The sequence below is a fragment of the Notolabrus celidotus genome, chromosome 5 (assembly GCF_009762535.1).
Source record: "Notolabrus celidotus isolate fNotCel1 chromosome 5, fNotCel1.pri, whole genome shotgun sequence".
NCBI lineage: Eukaryota > Metazoa > Chordata > Actinopteri > Labriformes > Labridae > Notolabrus > Notolabrus celidotus.
Genome location: NC_048276.1, coordinates 20,540,244 through 20,562,563, shown reverse-complemented (window position 1 = coordinate 20,562,563; position 22,320 = coordinate 20,540,244). Strand labels below are relative to the sequence as shown.

General features: G+C 40.4%; 1 protein-coding gene across 2 annotated transcripts in view; it reads right to left on the bottom strand.

Moving 5' to 3' along the window:
* Nucleotides 1-22,320, bottom strand: part of spns2 (spinster homolog 2 (Drosophila)) — a 90,909-nt gene that overhangs the window by 35,923 nt on the left and 32,666 nt on the right. For both annotated transcript variants that reach the window (XM_034682932.1, XM_034682931.1), the window contains exon 3: nucleotides 3,917-4,053. In XM_034682932.1, the coding sequence (XP_034538823.1) occupies nucleotides 3,917-4,053 (137 nt within the window). The remainder of the gene's footprint in view (nucleotides 1-3,916; nucleotides 4,054-22,320) is intronic.

Here is a 22,320-nt window from a genome sequence, read left to right as displayed (position 1 = left end):
AGTTACTGTGGGGTATCATTTTCAATCACATAACTGATAAAAAAGATGAATACTTTTACAGGCTTTGACGGGAGCATGCACGCAGGCGGGGGATCCTGTGTAGGCAGCTGGATTGTTAACTGTTTCCATGGCAACTACTACTCACTGCATATGAACTCACATGTCTGCTCGTGATGCTGTAAAGAAATCTGCTCTCCCTTCATGCTAAAATGGTAACTGCAGCAAATATTGAACCAGGATTTGTAACATTTTGTCCCATTTGTAAAATTAGTTGCATGTTGAACTTTTGCAAATAGGTTTCATTCTTCGACTGCCAAACATTTCAGAGCTTTTTTTTTTTTTTTTTTTACATTAAAATGTCCTTAAAAAATATGCATACACATAGGGGGCCCTGACAGTTTGAGGCCGGGCTCTGTGTGGTTATGATAAGATTACTCTCTCTAGGGTTTGTGAGCAGTGCACAGAGATTAATAAACAGAGGCAGCACTAACACTGTGGTCCCTTCACTGACCTGAACTCTCAGCTGTGACTCCCGGCTTCATGCTGGTGATGGGACATCATGTCATTAGGTCATGCACACAGCCACCAACCATCCACACTCACACACCTCTATGTAACATGACACTGAAAAGATGCATCCAAAAATAACTGTGTTGTTCACTCATATCACTTTCAGTTCTTTGTGTTTTCAGTAAACTGTTTTTCCTCTGCCTCTTCTTTTGTGAGATGAGCAGTTGTGTTTGTGATTTATCACCACAGACTGTTACCGCTGCCGTGTTTTTCACATTGTTCCCTCTGATTTACAGTCAGTCTATTTTCTTCTTCTTCTTTAATGGCCTGCCGTTTAGTGGGATCACGATGGCGGTCTCAGCTTGTGTCACCGCCACTTGGGACAGCAACACTAGCAGCCGTGACAACAACAAATAGCACCCGTGCCAGAAAGTGCCACAAAAATGAGGTTTAGAAATTGCAGCGGCAAATGGAAAACAACAAAGCGATAAAAGAGTAAAAGGGGGTTACTGAAATCTACTTTTTAAAGTGCTCTAAAACTATTTTAAAACAAGGCTAAGAGGTTACTGCCATGCTAGCTGCTTTGTGAGGAGCTAAGATAATGCTACTTTTTTCTAGGCTGCATAAACATTACACAGAAGTTATCTCAGGCAAGCTGCATCAGTATCTTCTTTTAAATCACAACTGAAATCACATTTTTATCGAAATGCCTTCTTGTAATATTGTTTTATCCACAATGTTACATTTATTTGTAATCTACTTTTATTCACTCACTGTTTTATTTGATTTACTGATTGTAATTGTTTTATTGTTCTAATTGCTTTTAGTAGTTTCTCTATTACTCTTTTCTCAGCTCTTAAATTTTCTTGCCAGCCCATATACCCCCCCACCCCCCTGCTTTGTTCTCTTTATTGTGGGGTTTTATGATGTAAAGCACTTTGTAACGTCTGTTTTGATAAGTGCTTTATAAATAAACTTTATTATTATTATTACTATTATTATTATTATTATGAGTTACACATACTTGAAATTACAAATCTAAGGCATTTTGTTTGACAGTTAAAATGCTTGCAATGTTAGCAGGTCTATTTACACTTGTTAGTATGCTAATATGAGAAAATCAGAGACATCTTAAGACAGCTTAAAAAATAACAACTCTATGATTCATGAAGTTTGAACTGTCAGGACATTCTCTCACTTATAGCACTGTGAATTTCCTGATAACACTCAGGGAACATTCACACCCTTTAAAAGAGCCACAGATATATATAGATATTCTATGCTAACGCCCTATTGAGATAACAGTGAATGAAATGGTCAAAACTTTAAAAAGACTGTCCACTATATGTTTCACTTGTCAGATGACCTACAACTGATGATTTCATGAGGATAATCTCCTGTGATCATGCAGAAAATAGTGTGTAACTTGACTTTAAATCAGTGGCTAATTTTTGTTACATAAGATCTGAATTCTTTATCTGCTGCAAAACCCTCTAAAGTGCCCCAGAGTGTCCTACATGCGTAATGATAGGACTCAGTTGTAAGTGGTCATTAACTTTTCATCACATGTCATGTCTCTTCATCTCTCAGGCGACAGCACCGCAGAGCTGTTACATAACGTACATCTAGCCTTGTGTCATTTGATTGACACTCTCAGAAACATGACTTGAAGATGGAGTTAAGGTTTGGGGCAAAGGCCTGGGGGTACAGAGGATCACTCCTCATCTCCTCGTTGGAAGCCAGCAGCGATTGTGGTATTTGTCAGAGTATAGGAGAAAGCCTTTATTTAAGTGTACCCATAAGTACGCATTTCCTGCTTAGGTTGCTATCTTGCCTCCTGGCAGATGAGTCAAAAGGGCGCTCAAGTCTAAGGACGCCCTTCTGAGACTGTCAACATCTCAGAGCTGTCACTTCCCTTCACAGCTCAGGGCTGAAGATCTGTGGCAGTGAAGGGGCTTACTCACCGGAGAGACGGCACTGTGGGACTCCATGACGCTGCTCTGCAGCCACGCCACGTGCTGTATAAATTCACCCTACAACTTCTAATGCCACAGATCCCTGCCAGTCAAGCTACGTCAGACTATTTGTGTTTTAGAGTCTCAGTATTACACAGTGGTCTTGAATACTCAATTCTGACTGGTCAGTTTTCACATTCTGAAGTCAGAAAGAAAGAAAGAAAGAAAGAAAGAAAGAAAGAAAGAAAGAAAGAAAGAAAGAAAGAAAGAAAGAAAGAAAGAAAGAAAGAAAGAAAGAGGAAGGTGGAGGATGCATTCAAGAGTTGAATTCACCACAGAGTCCTATGTGACCGTTACTGCCCATTTTATTGATGTGTGAGAAATGCATTCCTATGTACACCAAACTAACGTGATGCACAAGACTCACACTGGCTAAAGTTTAACTGAAGGCTGCGGATGAATAGTGGCTTGCTGAAAAAGACTCAACTGTTATGGAAATGTTTTTATTCATTAAAACAAATGTATTCATTTAATTTATGTAGCATTCTTAAACACGTATTTAAGTTATTTATTAAACAGTGTAATATGAATTATTAATGCTACTAAGAAAAAACAACAAAGGCCAACGAATGAATCAGCTTTTAAAATTTGAGGGACTATTTCTTGAGATGGACAAGAAAAAAATTTAAATCGATAAATCAAGTCCAATTCCACATTTTATGTCAGGTTAGTGATGTCTTGAGTCAATGGCTGTGCAATAAGTGGGAAAATGTACCGTGAGCAGATTGTTATAGCTGGAAGAAACCTCTCCAGACTGCACCAAGACCCTTGCATCTCCCTGTTGAGGTTTCTTTCCTCCATAACAACTGGCCTGCTGTCCATTACCCCTTACTTACTCCTGTTCATCAAAACTGCATAAGAGGTCTGTCTACACACCCACGCACGTATACATGCATTTATTCAGGGGCTTTTACTGTAATGTGATTGCTACTCTCAGCAGCAGCATACCCCTGCAGCGCATCAACGCCCCCCAAGACTAATGCTGTTGTTTAATGCGCCTCACACCGTCATGCACACAGCAGGGCTTCTAGAGATATCAAATCTAAATCCAGCTGTCAGAGGGCAGTAAAACGGCGCAGTCTTATCTTCTAAAGCATTGTAATTGAGACAAGTCAGAAACATGGGCCTTCATTAGTTGATTGGCTGGTAGCCAGCGACAGACAGGGAAAGAGGAGGGAGAGGAGGGAGACATAGAGAATGTCCACAAAGGCAAAGCGGGTGTCTGACTTAACGAGCGTATCATGTCATTCCACCAGCCTTAACATGAAGCATATCCAGACCAGAACAGAATCATTAGCTCATCAGAGTTTCACAGGAACAGAGCGCTAATAGAAATCCTCTGCAGCTCTCAGGCTTTGATTCGTCTTTAGAGCATATGTGGGATGTCTTACCTCTTTACTGATGAAGGAGCTCGACAGAGTCACAATGGACCAGAAGAAAATGCCACAGCTCAGGATGACCTTTCTGTTGAATCGGTCACCAAGGTAACCGAAGATGGGAGCTGCCACCATGAAGCTGCAGATGAAGACTGCGGAAGAAAAAAAGAGAGTGTTACTTTGGATTCTGTGACAGCTAATGAGTGTGACTGATGTAGACATGTCTTCAGTTTTTAGATGCGTGTACATGCACGAACATTTCCCAAGAAGTATACATACTTAGATCTCAATGTACTGCTGGACCTTTATAAAGCTCCAGGTACTTTATCTAACCCCTTAAGGGTTCCCTTCTCTTGGCATAGCACTTTCCAAAGTATTTGTAGTGGGCCTAGCTGTGCCATCATTTTTGATTTGGGGGTAAAAGTTGTGGCTTTTCCACTGAAAATACACAGAACGTTTAGTGCTTGGTGCTACTTTTCAAGGAATAAGTTCCCAGCACTTAATTTGTTACATGCTCATACAGGCAGTTTACTGAAAGGCCAAGCAACAAAAACCCCAAGCATGAATCTTTAAGACATGTGGATATGTTTTGCAGTAGGGGTGTAACAAAGGTTTTACAGTATAGAATTGTCAAAATTAGTTGTGCTGTATAAATGTCTGCATCACACAAAGGTTAAAAAGGTTTCTCCAGCTTTCTCTGTGATTTGTCATGCTTCCACTGTAGTACAGAGACCTGTTGAATTAATAGGTAAAGACCTTTTCATGTTTGGTAGAGTTCCTGCCTGGTACTTAGTTTAGACCCTGATTTCTGCAATGTCAACATTCTCACTACTCTATTCTTATTTGCTTTCTGAGCTGAGTCATTCTAACTCTGATGTATCACTCATCAAGAACCTTTGCTGTGAGAAATGTTAAACAAGGCTCTTTCAGTAGCATGCATTTAATGACTGTCTTTTTTCAGGCATTAAGAAATAACCTTTTCGAAGTCATCAGTCTTTATTTTGATGGTTTGCTTTTGTAGCATCAGTATTCTGTTTCACAACTCTGGGACTATAGGAGCTTTAAAAAGAAGCTCTGAGTATTTTGGTGGAAACAGCTTTTGTGTTTGGTCTTTGCTTTGTTAGACATCATGCTCTACTTTTTAGCACTGTGGTGTAAAAATCCTTGAATTGCATCTGGACAGAGCTGAGATTCTCAGCTTTTTGGTCCTTTTGTTTAGCCAAGACCTGTCCAGATTGACTGAATGATACCACCACAGTGAAAGACTGCCAAAGGACTCCTCTATGTAACTCCAACTAATTAAGATCCTATTATTCCTCCACTGCACTCACAAAACACCTGGCATGAGAGCATAGTAAGAAAAGATGATAAAGTGCAATATACAAATGCCAGTGTGAGAGGTTATTTAGGTTATAGAGGACTCAATTAGTTCAAAAATAAGGAGTTGTACAAATGTAGAACTATACAGGAGGGAGGAAGCCCGGGGTCGGAAATCAGCCAGAGATAGCCCTCAAAAGAATGAAAGGATAAAAAAAGAGAGGTCAGAAACGAGAATCTATGTCATCAGTGTGTTGGAATCAAACAAGACTGGACAAAGCGACCCGTATCCGGTATGAGTCACATATAAAAAATATCCTAAGACAGGAATACTGGGTAATTTGGATAAAAACGTCTACATATGATCTCTGTTGTATCTCTCATTCAGATCAGACTCATTTATCAGAGGGATCACAGATCTGGTAAATGACATCACTAGATTTGAGGCCGCTGTGTACAGTGAGAGATACAGGGAAATGAGACAGTATTATTTTCTCTGAACTGAGGAGAAAATCATCAATTCATGATCTGAAAAGATTTTGGGTATGACCCTAATAGCTGTGCAAAAAGCATATTTTCTGGTTTGTCAGGGATTCTTACCTAACACATTTGTTTGAAGCGTAATCTGTTACAAATGCAAAATGCAATATTTGGTAATACAGACCTGTAAATCGAACCATCCCCCAGACATGATCAAAGATGCACTTAAACATCAGTGTATGCATTTCACAGGAGTATCTAAAGCAGGGATTTTTTAGAGTCCAATTTGGTCCATTTATGGAGATAATTTAAAGTATGTTCACTGAAACATCCTGTGGGTATTCAGGGTGATATGGTGTGCAACTTTTTTGCTGTTTCTGTGCATTTATATCAGTGCATATCAAAGAAAATAACACATATCAAGATTCATTATACTAATTCATTGTATTAATACAAATAAATTAAATACCAGCACTGACTCTTGTTCTCTCTATTCCTCTGAGAGGACAGTGGTGAGTTTGTGGTCATGAATATATCCTCCATTTCAAAATCTTACACCCAGCTTTATGTCCCAGTAACAGAAACACAAGTACTCTAATGTGTCCCCTCTAATTGCTCCGGTGCTGAGTGGACAAATAGGCCTGGTTCTTGGGGCTTTTAGTCAATATTTATGAGTAGGGCCGACCTCAGACAGAGCTGAATTTTTAATGCTCTCAGAGCGCGTTTTGTTTCTTTGCAGAGGAGAAAGGGCAGAGATGTTACTCCTGACAGCGGTGAGGGGAGCTGGGGAGGCAGGCTAGAGTGTTTTGACAGATCATCAGCATAAACAAACAGCAGAGGAGAAGAGGAGAGAGAGAGAGAGAGAGAGAGAGAGAGCGAGAGAGAGAGAGGGGAGAGGAGAGGAGGGGTGTTATATAAGACGCCAGCATCAGTCCCACAGCTGCTGAGGCCAGCCAGCAGGATGAGGGACAATAATCAGATTATGGCACAACTGTAGTTTTGAACATTTGATATTATGACGTGGTGAAAGAAAAAAAGGAATAAAGCACTTCTGCTGTCCTATTTTAAGAGAAAAGTCAACCAAAATAGACTGTAAGTAAATCATGCTATGCGATCTTTTGGTTACAGTTTAAATCGGACATGAACTGTCCTACATTCAAAAATAACAAATCAGAGCATGTTTATTTGAGCTCAGGTCTATTTTGTGTTCATCACAGCTGACTCATGCTGAACCACTTTCTGCTACACGTTCTTTGTTTACTTTTTGTTGCCTTATTATTCTCTCTTCTCTTCTTTTATTTTCTTTCTTCTTTCATCTCCAGTGTTCATGCTGTAAAGTGTTATCTTTCTGAGAGTAAAAAAGAAAAGAAAATATTGTGGAAAAGCTAGCTTCATATTGAAATAGAAAAGCTGCAGCTGCTGCATGCACATAAAAAGCACATCAAACAGCTTAGGGTTCCGGGAGAACTGCAATTAAACATCTATGAGTCTTGCATAGTGACTGTAAACATGGACGGCATAACAGTGTCCTCAAAGGGAAGCAAAAACTTGTAGTACTCTCCTGCTGACTGGCTGCAGTATAGGTCTTAAAGCTTGCCTCCTCCATTATAACAGAAGGAGCATGGGTCAAAATTAAAATACTAGAATGTTTTTTTTTACGTCAGGATTTAAAAATAAAAACTGATACATGATAAATGCTGTATCCAAGTTTAAACTGTTTTAACCACTGTACAGAAACACCCACTCTGATAAAATGTGTCTGAACTGTGTCAAAACAAAGAAAAAAAATCTCATTCCAGAAAGAGAAATGTAATCTAAAATCTAATTTAGGCCTCATTGAAATTATCATTACCAAATTAATCAATTACAGTTTGTGTTTTCACGGGTGTTGTGATTACTTTATGTGCTCATTACACATAATGAGTCCCTGCCTCCTCTTCTCTGCAGTGTTTCTGCCTCTCTCTCTCTCTCTCTCTCTCTCTCTCTCTCTCTCTCTCTCTCTCTCTCACTGCAGCCTCCTTCATTAGAAGCGTTCAGGTGGCTGAGTTCTGCAGGTCTGTTGTGTGATACTAAATGACTCTGATGACCGCTCAGTGCTGGTCTCCCTCTCTAAAGAGCTTACACAGCTAACCCTGCAGCCACAGCACTCACACATACACACATACACAAACACGCACACACGTACACACACAGAGGAGGGGTGTTCTGCACTGTATACAGGAGATAAGACTTGGGAGAGGTCCGCAATCGCCCTCCACCAGCTGCACCTTGGCTCTAAAAGCCAGACATTATTACTATCACTGTTTAGCACCTTGTCCTAAACTCATCTCCCCGTATCATTAGCATGCTTTTTTAAGGTCATTAGCAGGACCACACACCACTGTATCATACTTCATGTTACTCAAAAATTCTTGATAAGCTTTTTTCTCAGGGTTCATTATCACCTGTTTGTAGTGTTAGCACAGGGGAATGAAAGTGTGCTCACATCATTCAGCGTTAACCTTGCTGCTTATTAATCTTTATCTTGTTTCTGAGCTAAAGGAAGGAGCTTTGTGTTTCAACTGGTTTAAAACTAATACGGGGATTTTTTCAACTGTCTCAATACACTCTCATTTTGTTTCTAATGCCTTTAAATGACCAACAAAAGCCCCCCAAACTCACTCTCAGCCATCTTTGGCATACCCCCAGACTCTAGCCTCCCTGTTGCGATGAAACGAGCTCCTGCTTTTACTACTTTGTTAGCTCGGCGGCTGATCCTATTTGACTGGAAACTAGCTCGCCCCCCATCATATGATCGCTGGATCAGAGAAGTCCTCTGCAACCTTAAGCTGGGAAAACTCAGATTCTCCTTGAGAAACTCCTCTATAACGTTTCAAAATATATGGAATCCTTTTCTGACATTTGCAAAATCCCTTACTTTAATTCCTGATTCTGATGATGAGTAATTCACCTTACTCCCACTCTTTCCACTCTTCTCCTCCAACTGCTGCACCTTCTGCTTGTTTGTAATTTTTTTATTTTTCTATTTTTTTTTAATTATTTATTTATTGTTTTTCTTTCTTTCTTTCTTTTTCCCTGTTGTGTGTCTGTGTGTGTAGTGTGTGTCCACCAGCCTCCGTACAGGCTGGACCTGAACTGGGTGGGTGGGGCGGGTGGGTTTAAGACATTACTGTAATCCTGTGCCTTATTATTCAAAGCAACGTGACACTGTCTGTTAAAATGTTCAGAAACTTAATAAAAAGAGTTTGAAAAATAAATAAATAAATAAATGACTGACAAAAGCAAAAAAGGCCAACTGCTGTAGGACTGACTATTTCTGTTAAGTTATTTTAAAGGTATAGCCAATTGTATAGGTAATTGCCAATGGTAAGAGTATCAGCCACAGGAGATCCCAGTCACCTCAGCCCCTTTGTTGAGAAAGCGGCTGGAGAACTAAAATAGGGGCTATAGGTAATCAACCACTATAGACAAGTTGCGCTTTACCACGCAATTTAGCTAATTTGAAGAAACTCTATTAACAAGTTTGTCAGCACTTTACTTTGCTGTCAGAAAGCTAATCTGTCTGCAGCATTTGTCTGTTTGAGTCTGTGGGCTCCGAAAGGGACAAACGATGCGCATGCACGTGTGCTAATGGCAGCGTCAGCACATGTAAAAATGATCAGTGTCTGCAAAAATGTACAGCACCTACCAGCTGGTTTATATCCTGAATATCTGCTGTGACTTGACAGCGAAAGTACATTTGCAAAGAAGGTGTACAGGGAAAAAAGAAAGCACCAACCCCTCTGTTCAGAAATATTTGAACTCAACAGTTATGCCAGTTGCAGAGACCAGACAGAGTTGGCGCATCAGATAAAGATTTTCAAGAGAAGCTGCTCTGAACTCTCTCAGTAACAAGATAAAGAACCACTGTCACACTTGAGTTACAAACAGGCGCTTTGTTTACCTGCTCAGAGGCAGATATGTGGACTGTTTCTTTGTTTAAGCAAATACAGCTTCACCTTTTTATATAATGAGGGGGCATTGTTTTTTATTTTGGATGCATTTTATCTCATAACATTCTTCATAATCAGATTCATCACTGACAACCTGCGGAGCATTAAAGATTCAGATCTGCAGAGGTTATCTGGTTCTCTTTGATGTAGATCATGGATTTACAAGAGATTTGAAACGGGCCTTTGTTCAGGATTAAAATAAGACATTTCTCTGCACTGTAGGATATACAAGAATGTCAATTGCAACTCAAGATTAGACGTTACAAGAGGAAAGTGGTACTTTTTAGTATATTAAAATCAGAGATCTCCACAGAGGTCCTCTTCATGTTATTAATTAGAGAAAATACATTAACGCACTGTTTTTAAAAACTGCATCGTAATAATCTGCATTATATAAGACACAGATTGTCACAGAGAACGGATGCAGAGTAACGACATTTAACCTTCATGCAGGCTCATCTGCTCCCAGGAAACACCCCGTCACAATAAAGGCTGTCTTTAAAATGATCCCACTGTTCTCCTGTCCGTCATCATGAATGCTGCAAACTTTCAGAAGCTTGAATAAAGAAACCTGTCACACTAAGATAAAATGATTTCCTCCTCAGACTGTGACTCACTTGAGAAGTCAAACGACAGCAGATGTTTATTGTAATTCGTCAGAGAATTTAAAAGGCAACCTTGATTTGTTGATAGTTTTATTCAGGGTATATGAAAAGAAAGATATTTATATAAAAAAGTTATAGAACAATAGGGCAGTTTTTATTCTAGTATCTTGAACTGAGACGTTTATATGGACTTACATTAGGTTTAAGTCATTAATAAACTTGCTAAGTTTGAGTGTCTGCAGTGTAGTTTCATAATGAAATAACATATTTTTGGATATTGTGTTTTGAATATTGAATGTCTTGTTTACTGATACGTTATGCAGCATACAGTGCAGTACAGACCTGCTGTAAGATTTGTTTGGCCTCATTAGAAAGAATTGACTCAATGACAGCAAAATAAATGTGTTCAGTCTATTTAAAGACACAGTAGGAAAAACTTACAAACCAGCACTAACAAAGTATTCACAGATACCCCGTCAAACGCAAAAATCCCTGCACAGTCTTTGACATTTATAAGTCATTCAACATAGTTATTATTCAGAAGTCATCAGCAGAGGATGTGTTCAATCCTGTGGTTTGAAATAGCATCAGGGAACAGGTAACTGGGTAGATGTATTGAAAGGTTTAATTGACAGTAAACAGTAAATGGCTCCTGAATATAAAACATGTGTGAAATGCAGCCCATCCTCATAAGTCACATTCCTGCACTGATCACCTTTGTCTCCGTGTTTATTCAAGTTTCTGCAGTGAAACATGCCTGTGTGAGATCCACGGTGCCAGCAGAGATAAGAACGGCCTGGATAATCAGCACAGATGTAATCTCTCATAAATAAAGAGCACATGTGAGTTAACACATGTTGAGCAGGAAAAAGCGCTCACAGAGAGGAGCTGTGGTGCACTCTGTGGATGTTTACTCTGCAGGTCAGAGGGGAGGAGAAGTTTTCATAACCTCATTTAAAGAACAATGGTCAGCTTTGACGAGTTTTCACACAGCTGCCCACTTGAGCTGCTTTTTCAGAGTAGTAGTAGTAGAAGAAATAATTTCCTCTGAATATTGTCATACACCATTGTTTGCATATCAGAATTTTACAGATTAGATGAGATAAGCAGAAGATAAACACTGAACACTTAAGGAGATAAGGAGATTTTTTTGACACATAAGAGAACATGTTATAAAAGGGAGGTCGATACTCTAGATTAAATAATCTTTGTTTGGAAAAAGTGTCCTTAGAAATTAAAAAACTAAAGTAAAGGGTGCTGGTTTAGCTCAATCAGGCACTTTTGTTTTTAGATTAACTTCTCTGTGTTTGGAAGCTTTAGATATCCAATCAGAGGATCTAAATGAGCTCCCCCAGGAACTATTCTTGGCCCTGTCTTTTCTTTTCATCAGCTGACTGTAATGTCCACCACTATTTAACTGAATGAATAGATGAAATAATTTAAAATCTATATTTAATTTATCCTACACATACTCCCCATCTCAAATACATTTTTACAAGTCTAGAAAGTGAAATGAAAATCACATTCTTCTTTCACTTTCAGTTCATAATAATAGACAGGCTGGTGGTCAGTTTCTTTTCTTTTGGTAGAAAACACAGTTTAATACAATCTACTGAGGAAAAAAAAAAAATCATATTGGCCCTTCCCTATGTATCTATGGACTTGGTTTTAGTCCATTTCTAACATTTGATGTAGAAACCATTTCTTCTATGTGCTCTTCTCAGTGTTTAAGCTCTTATTTCCGTGCTTCAGATGGCTAAATAGGTCACCCCTTTTTGCAAACCTCTATTATGTCTTGTATTGTTGTGCTTATATACCTTACTGTTTTAAATGCAATAAATTGAGACTGAACAAATCACAGTTGTCACTGTTAGTGTTTCATTAGGATAGAACCAGTGACGATGACAACACCACATAAATATGTATTTATGAGGAAGTGTCTCGAGTGCCGACTGGAAAACATCGTAAACAAGCCACACAGTATCGGCTCTGCTTGCACTTCCTGTCGTTCTCATCAGGATTATGTCACATTTTCCTCGTTATCAGCTTAACAAACACAGTCTCCTCTCTTTAAACCTGTTGTTTATCTCATAACTTGCTCCCTCATTTGCTTTGAGGCACTGTTGAGTCCACAGAAACAGCACAAGTCAGGAAAACAAGCTGTGTGGTTAATTAATGCCAAGGACATTTGAGACTAAATTGTTGTGCAGACTCATAACAAAGCTGCACGGAGCCATGCGGTAAATATGGAGAAAATTCACCGTCACCTTACTCTGCTGTTTGAACAGTTAAGGTCATTTATTTAAAGGTGATATATCATGCAAAATTGAATTTTTAATGGTTCTCTACCTGAAATATGTTTCCCTGGCATGTCTACAGACGCCTCGAGAATGAAAAAAATCCATTCTGCCCCTGTTTTGATTTCTACACCTTTCTGTAAATGTGTGTGAAACGAGCCGTTTCAGACTTCCGTGTTTTTGTTACGTAACAACGATATCCGGTCTGTCACGGAGTCAGAGCTCGGAGCTTGTTCAGCCCATAGACTGTATAAAATAATACTGAATCCCTCCCCCGTTTTTCATTACCTGCACAAATGTGTGCTAACAAGGAGCTTAGGAGGGAGGCATGCTAGTTGTAGGCTGTCTTAATAAACACAAAGGTCGGTTTTACTCCCCATGTCTGCAGATTTGAAGATCTAGTGGATGATTTTTATTTATCATGGATAAGTGCTAGCCCTAGTTAGCATAGCCACATAGCTACATGTCGTAGCCATAGACTGTAAATAAAAAGGTCGTAGCTGTAGCTGTAGCTTTAGCTGTGTACCAAGACACACGTCGACATACTGACAAATAAAACAACAAGTAACACAGAATCTGTGACCAATCCTTCATAAAAGGTCCCGCTGACTTTCTGTCAGAGGTCGGTTTTACTCCCCACGTCTGCAGATTTGAAGATCTAGTGGATGATTTTTATTTATCATGGATAAGTGCTAGCACTAGTTAGCATAGCCACATAGATACATGTTCGTAGCTGTAGCTGTGTACCAAGACACACGTCTACATACTGATAAATAAAACAAGAAACACTAAATCTATGACCAATCCTTCAGAAAGGTCCTGCTACAGGCGCCTCTCCGTCAGGATCAGATTCTGGATCAAATTCAGAGGGTTGGAGTAACGCGGGTCTGTGAGCAGCCGTGTATATTCAGCCAACATGTAAACATTAGATCAACGTGCTGGACAGCTGAGGGCACATCCACTTCCTGAGGGAGCGTGGTCAGAGAGAAAACAGAGTGTTCTGAGGAGGGCTGAAGAAGAGGGCTTTTCAGGCATGCCAAAATCTGATTTCAAAGTGTTTTTTTGAGCATAAACTTTAAAGACATGTTTTGGGGACCTCTTAGACCAATATATATTGATGAAAAAAGCGTGATATGTCACCTTTAATGTCGCTTCATAGGAACCCCATCTGAGACCTCTGTAGAAGAAGTGATGTTGTGTTTTAAAGCCTCTGTGGAGAAGATTAATTAATCAGTAGTCCTACTTATCTTTCTTATCCTCTGTTGTATGGATTGAAAGGTAAAATGTCACTCAAACTCTTAAGATTGAATAGATAACACAAGTCCAATGAATAAACTTCCCACAAAGACTACAATAGATTCTAAATTAAGTCAATTATACCTGCTCAGGTAGGAGTGCCAAACCGGTTCTCTTGTTCTCCTTCAAATTCTTAATAAAATGCTGCACATATTTCTCACAGCCTCTAAGAGAGCAAATTACATCAATCATCAGTCTTAGTGCGTTCCTTTAGAGGACAAAGGTGTGTGAGAGGTCTAAAAGCAGACAGGTACAGGAAACATTAGATTCAGGTGTTTGCATCGCTGGTGTGTCAGACACAGATGAATCATGCTGCATGTATGTGTGTCCGATAGTAACCTCTTTCCAAAGACATATCCAGAGCAGGGGAGTATCTAGACTTTCCTGACTCGGGTGGCCTGACTGGGGCACTGAAGGGGGCCTAATGCACATGAATACATCATAGACTGTGTAAAAGATGGACAAAGTCTCAGTGACGCCATCCATGGTTTCTGAAGAGGCAACATGAACCCCAATGACAGTGAGTGAGTTATAACAAAGCCATACAGTTGTCACAAAATAAGAAAAGATAGAGAGACCAAAACTGTTCATTTGTGCCAGGCTGCAAACATGTTTGATGTATGGTTTAAACATGAGCATTTTAATATGGCTCTAATGGGATTTCATTGGTCAGTCTCAAGTGGACACACAAGGAACTGCAGTTTTATAAATTTCTGCATTGAAATCTTTAATGACCCAACCTTAATGTTTGGTTTTAACAAACTGTCTTCCTCTGGGGAGGCAAATCAATCATAGTTTAGGAATTTTGAGGTGGCACTAGGGCTGGTCAATCTGATTTAATGGGTCTATGCCACCAACATTCATCTCTCTGGGCATGCCCCTGATCCAGAAGTTGATGCCCAGGCTTACCGTGTTTTCAGCCTATTTTTGGACATCTTACTAATATATAGAACTGCCTTGTTGTATTGATAGTGGAATTGCTCTTGACCTTTTAAAAGGGACAAAGGTTTTTCACTCATATAAAAGCCATTAAGTCAGCAGTAAGAGCTAGTATGTTAAATGTCAGAGTTCTGACTTCCTCATTAATCATCCATATTTCACATCACCATCATTCTTTATTGGCTCCACCTTACAGTCCTTAAACACCTCATGAGGTGTGTCTGATGGAGAATCATAATGAAAGTTTTTAACTATAAAAGCATCACGCTTCAAAAAAAGTTAGCTTTCAATTTTTACTAATCGATCTGATGCACTGATGGAGCAGATGTTTACATTTTACCACGGTTTCACAGTGATGTAACCCTTTAGAGGAAGAGGGATTATTTTGGTATACGGTTTGAGGATGACCAAGACAAAACTATCAAAGAGATAAGGTGTACAGCTTTGATTTAAAATGATTTAAAATGAAAGTTCATCATTGACTATAGCTTAGTGTAGACTGTGTAAGAGAGTTGATGAGGCTCCTGAAATTAACCTCAATTTGGAGCAGTAGCTCCTCTCAGGAGCTCTTTGAAACTCAATGACACTCCACGTAACTCTCAAAAAGAAAATACAACTGAGAACAATGGACCCTCTTCTAGCAGACCCCCCTTAACTAAGACACGCTTTCCCCCTCTGACAGATACACACACACACACTGAGGCAGACTGGAAACACCGGACATCCAGCTCTGTCTTTGATTGGCCAGCTTAACAAAACCTCCTGAGATGACTCACCTCCTATGATTCACTGCCACTGTGAATAGAGCATGAGGAGGAGATGCAGACACACGTATGTAGAGTGCATCTGGATGCGTGATTGATATTCACCAAGCTTGTATGGATACATTTCCCTATGAAACACTAGTCTCCCCTGAACAGAGCACCTGTGAGGGCCTGTATACAGCTGCGGGCTACCAAATTCTCAGCAGCCCATTTGATCCCCTTATTGTAAATGTGTGTGTTTGGTTGTATTTGTGATAACTCACCTTCCTCATGAAGGTGACTGACAGATCCACAGTCTGATTTAGTGAAGATGAAAGTACTTAGAAGCATCTTAATCCCCAGCAAATGCAGGCGTACACAGAGAGTATTCTGCTGCCTTCAAGCACTGCCTTTAAGCTCCTTCCGCTGAGATTAGCCTCCCAAAGTAAATATGATTGTCACAGTAAGATGCTACTACTTCAAAATAAAACGAGTTTTTTATTTAATTTAGAAATCAAGTGGCACAGAGCTACTTTATGCTACAGTGGCAGAGTGCAAAGTAGAGGCTCTTTATGTTATCCAGAATGAGCATAAATTATGAGCAAATAATCCCTGTCTTGAAGTGTTTCCATTCAGGTTATTGCATTTTAGGTATTTCCCATTGCCATTGAAGGCATCCTTGCAGCTGTGAAACCTGACAGTCAGGACAGATTACTAACCAACACAAAACACCTCAACCAACTCCATCATTGGTCAGCTGCCACAGACAGAATTAGAGGAACAGGAGAAGTATATCTTATATGCAGGTCTGAACATGTCTACAGGCCAGGCGTTGTCATTGGGTGCCATTTGCAGCAGTGTCACTGAGTGACCTGTTCACTGTGGACGAGGTGTGTGCGTCGAGGTGTCAGCGTTCATCACATTGCAAACATGCAGCTTCCATAAATATAACTTCCCTCTTTAGTGTCTGTTGACTCTGCTGCACCTTTGTGCCTCGGCCCTCTTTGTCATTACAGAGTTATCTGAACACTGCAACAAGAGGCAGTCGCAGGAGTAACATTAGATGAGTAATGTCTGTAAAGTCCATAAAAATGCTTTTGTATTGTATCAAAATATGTCTCAAGTCTATGCTAATATTTGCTCTATTGTCATACAGACTGAGTCATTAAATGCTTCAGTCGGGTATTGATCTTATTTCACAACATACATTTCAGAACCAGCAGTAGCTTCGAACAGGTAAAATCTGCAAACAACAGAAGCAGACCTTCAGTCCAAATATGTGGGAGTATGCCACTGCGGTTTTTGTGTCACACCTCTGTTGTGTGTAACCACATTGTTGTGAAGAGTCATTGTAATGATGGTGCAACACATTTATCATTTTACTGTAATGTGAGAACTATACTTGCCATAACTCTGAAGGTTGCCCGTTCAAATATTTCAATAAGTGTAGACCTTACATACTGCTGTCAAAGATCTCATTACGTATAGAATGTCTCCCCAACTATGCAAAAAATTGTCCTTTGCTTCAAGGTTTCACAGAGTTGCATGGATGCAGAAATGAATGAATCTGTGCACAGTATTAAGCTGTCACTACTGTGTATTTGGCACGAGATGCTGGCTGACACATCTTTGACAACACCGCCCACTTAATCTGCGGCAAAACAAGATTCTGCAGAATAAGAGCACTCCAGCTCTGATTCCAGAGGAGGAACTTCTGGTTACTTTAGGTATTAAAAGCATGCTGTACCTGCTAAAGCAGCAGGGGTCCAGGTTCAGATTGATCATGTGTACACGGAAAGCTGTCCACTGGGACATGTGAAGCATGAATGTCTGACTGAGTTAGAAGGCAGATGATTCAGAGTTTCCAGCGATGTAAGAAAGACATACATTTTGAGAGCTGTACAGGAGATATCATCATATTCAGATGCTTATTTTGAAATGTCTGCATAATACCTCTCCTCTCTGCTAGATTATTAAGCATTTGCTTTAGCATTATCTGCCTAACAGTATGTTATTATATCCCCCATTGATCTACATAATGCAAATGTGCAGTTAAGAAATAAAAAGGTTGAATGATTGAGGCTACAAAAACCTACAAGCGAGTATTTGTTTAACAGAATGCAGCCTTGAGGTCTGCACCATCTCTGGTGTATTATATCTAATGCTGCATTCAATCTCATTCTGTTTACTGGAGATGTGGGTCTCATAAAGGCCGCTTTGCATTCACACAGAGCAGAGTAATTTACTGTTCTCTCTGCCTGCTTTGCTGTGATATTCAGATGAAATAGGAATGAGAGAAAATCAATATTTATTACTGCAGAGGTTGGGGAAGATTGTCCTTTATTTTATTTTAATGATGAAGCTGACTGAAAATGGTCTACAAAGAGAAAAAATCCACAACAACAGAGAAACCACATTAAGGAAGCTGAGAGCATTATCTTCCCTTCAGTCATCACCATGCAATCCAGTCCAGTGTACTCTCAGAACAATGTTATGGTTTCTATCAGGTGTGCATGCATGTTAGGAGTGTCACCTTTGTTTCTGCTTCCTCTAATGATTAATGAGGCTGCCTGGTGAGGGTGTGACACATAACTTAGGTCTGAGTAGGACACAGTATCCAACCAATGCTGCAAAGCTCCAATGTTCTCATTCATCTTTTCTCTCCCTCCTGGATTCCCCTTCATGTGACGCCCAAACATTTCTGCATTCCTAACATTTCTGATCACCGCTAATTCCCTGCGTTCAGACTTCACCAGTGTTGGATTACCAAAGTGCTGGCTGCTGTTTGATAAAAGCCACATGCAGCCTGGGAAATACCCGCAGCTCTCTCCTTCTCCTTTCCTCTCTGCTGTTTCTGTCAAACTCAGCAGCTAATTCCCGCAGAAGCTGCCACCAAGCGTTACCCAGTGCCAACTTAACCCCCTTTTTATTTTATTCGATCCTTAAACAGTACTGAAAGCTGATCGCCTGTCAGTGCAGCTGCAGTAGATCTCTTCACTACCTGCTCAGTGTGCGGGCTGCTGCAGCTGGGGGGAATTACACGCTGCTACAAATACCACAAGTTCTGGCGAAAGTGTGCTGGAACATCATCTTTTGCACATCACCAGCACATTTTGCAAGTAAACACAGGTGGTAGGAATAAAGAAAGGTGCTTGAGTCTGTTTTTAAAAGAAGAAACAGTAGATTGGACAGCATGCTGTTAAGTTTCAGAGTTCAATCCAGGCTGCAGCATTAATAGAAAACATGAAGTTAATTTTTTTCCAAGGATGCTTTTCTGGGGCTGGTGACATGGCACCAAGCAGAAATCCAGCAGCAGAGCTGTTTCATCATGAGTTTTTCTTTCCTACTGTTTGCCAGCAGTGACTCCAACTTAATAACAAGCTCTGAATGAAATGAAAGAGGACCCTGCTTGTCTATGTTTGTATACGTGTATGCTGCTGTTGTTATTGTGACTAATAGGATATAAATACTATGACTGAAACTTGAGACGACCACGAGTTATCCTCACATATACACATACTATTTATACTGCTGATACCAAAATCAACATCAGCCTTCTTACTCCAAAGTGTGGGCTCTTACATAAAGACACATAATATCAAGCAGTCAAAATAAGTTTCTGAAAATTTTTCTGATATTGTATTTGAGTCACAGTGGTTTTAGCTTGGAAATTTATTGCATCACCAATACCATGATCAGATCAAATGATCGTCACTGGACAGTCATCCTGTTGTTTACAGCTGGTGTTTGTAATATCTGCGGACTGAGCATTGTCTGCCCCCCCCCTACAGTGTGTGCCGATCGAGAAATGAGCTATCCAGACTACACTCGTCTTTTGTACCAGACTGTAAATATTTTTATTTCTGCTGTAAAGATCGGCTTTTTTGAATTGGTGTGTATGTGGTTTCCGGTACTTCCGGAGCCAGCCTCAAGTGGATCCTCGATGAACTGCAGGTTTTAGCACTTCCGCATTGGACGCATATTTTTAGACCACGGGTTGCCGCTTGGTCCGGAGAGAAGCGTCAAATTAATACGGAAAGTCAACAAGGAAAATTGGAGTAAAAAGAAAACATCACTAATGTTGGTCCATTCAGTACTGAAGAATGGTCTACAAAGTAAAATTTGTTGTTCTGTGCACTACATTTTCTAAAAGTTAAGATGATTCTGTGGATGCTCTTGAATTAATAAATGCAATTTTACTGTTTAAAACTAAATTTGTAGAGACTTGCACGCAGAATCAAACTTGACCATAAAAGCCGCTGAGAGCCTTAACATTGACCTTGACTTGCAGCGGTATGTTCAAGTTGAAGGCATGTATTTGACTAGCAGGGGGCGTGAAGGTTTTGTGTGTGTGTGCGTGTGTGTGTGCGTGTGTGTGTGTGTGTGTGTGTGTGTGTGTGTGTGTGTGTGTGTGTGTGTGTGTGTGTGTGTGTGTGTGTGTGTGTGTGTGTAATTGATCTGTTTTTGTCACACAGAGCAGAAAGAGAGGAGCAGCCCCCCTCGGCGTGAGGCAATCGATTGGTGTTCAGCCTCTTTTTTCCAGAGAAAATCATGTTTCCAGAAATCCCTGATCGCTCCCATGAAAGCTATAAAAAAATTATGAAATATCATCCCTATTTTCAGAGCTGTTTGTGCAGCGTCTGCTGTGCTTTAAAAAAGGGGGTGATTAAAGATCTGATAGGATATCACCATGAAGAGAGGTTGACAGCATGCTTGTCTAAGTGGCCTTAAAACCCTGAATGCATTGGCAGTCACTCGTCGCCTGTGCTGCTGGTTCGTCGACAGGAAGTGAGGGGGAAGGAGACGGGGTGCCAATCATCACCCAACAGCTGCCCTCCTTCGAGACATGGCCTATAAAAACAGCCCGAAACACACACACACACACACACACACACACACACACACACACACACACACACATGCACACTGAGATGTAGACACATCACCAGGTCATAGTTCTATTCTCGTCTCAGCAGGAGACGGAGGCCGCTGAACACCATCGCAATGTAATTATTTGGCTTTGGAAATCAATAGTAGAGAAGATTGAACCTCGGTGCCAAGCATGACATGAGGAAGGAAATCACAGGTGGCTTTTTCTTCTCCCCTTGATTCCCTTCAACCCTGCATCCCCTCTCGCTCCTGTAATGTGACAATGAGGCAACAACAGCTGCCAAAGAGAGAGAGATAGATAGAGCGACAGAGAGGAGAGAGAGAGGGAGGAGGTACAGAGGGATACCAACCAGGGCAGGAGACAAAATAGGAGCAGCAGTAAGCGGCAAAACAGCTGACCAAGCACTGATAGTTCTGCTTCCCGCTGTGTAGAAGAGGAGAGATTTCTCTTCAATGAGAGACAAGTTTTATTGAAACTGAACCTTATTAGTGTAATGTAATAATGAAATAGGACCATAAGTGTCTTTATGTCTTGTTTAATTCTTCAAAAGACGCAAAATCTGTCAATTTGTATCAAAATGTGACCTGGGTGATCTCAGAGCAACAGAAAGTGCAAGTTCAGAGCTCCTTTTTGTTTAATACTTTTTTTTGCATCATCTCTGAATTTTTCATTATTCCATATTTCCTAAATTTCCAATCCCATTATTTGTCTCTTGTAGTTAGTAGTTTTACTCCATATATAATGTCTGTTGAAACCAGTTGTATTTTTTGATTTTGATGAAGTCGCCCTGAAAAACAACTGTTTACAGATTGATTGCTTAAAGTGACAGGACACTAAGCTAACATACATTTTGTGCAGTTATTTATATGTGTGTCTGTGAGGGTTATATTAACATGCAGGCTCTGTGTCACTATGCATTTGTCAAGTATGCCAGCGTGACAGTACATAACAAACTGGCAGTTACAAATGGTTGGTTTACAAGGGTATGCTGCTAGCTTAACGTTACGGCAAACCAAGCTAAAAGATATTTTGCATTAGTGTGTATCTGTAAGCAGAATTCACACGGGGGCTCCTTTTCACTATGTGTTTATGAGGTAACAACTCTAACTACTCATGTTACTCCTATGTGTTAAAAGGAGCCAGTTACAGTGGTTCGGGCATATGATTAGGATGCCTCCTGGACACCTCTCTTCGGTGATCTTAACTAGCCTGGAAACGCCTGGAATCAACCAGGAGGAGTTGGACAGTGCTGCTTGGAAGAGGGAAGTCTAGGTTGACTTGCTACGCCTGCTGGCTGCATGAGCCGACTGGAGAAGGAGAAGAAAATGGCTCTTGAGGGATGGATGGTTGTGTACTAATGATGCCTCACTGGTTTTATTCAATGATTAATTAATAGCCATTCTTAAGCTTATCATACTCTATATTTATGCCCACTGATGCACATTTTGTGTGTTTATTTTAAACCTGTTGGAGTCTGGGCAGGCAGGTAAATAGCAGGTTCCAGATAGCCACAACTACAGCAACATTTGTGTTGTACAATATTTATTTCTTGTGGTTTAGTCTTTGAGGGCAGAGTGTAGGTCTGATATGTTAGCTTAGCTCCAGTCCTGCACAGCACCTGTGTCCTCATTCCTAACGGCTCGCAGACTGGCTGAGTGGCAGACTGACACCAAGTTAAGACTGGGGCTATGTCAGTTGGTGTGTGTGTGTGTGTGTGTGTGTGTGTGTGTGTGTGTGTGTGTGTGTGTGTGTGTGGTGTTGTGTTTCAGACAAGGTGGGCAGCCACACACACACAGGACACAGACAGTCTGCAAGCTGTTTTGAGCGCCGGCTCCTTAATAAGCTGCCGCCCCCGATGT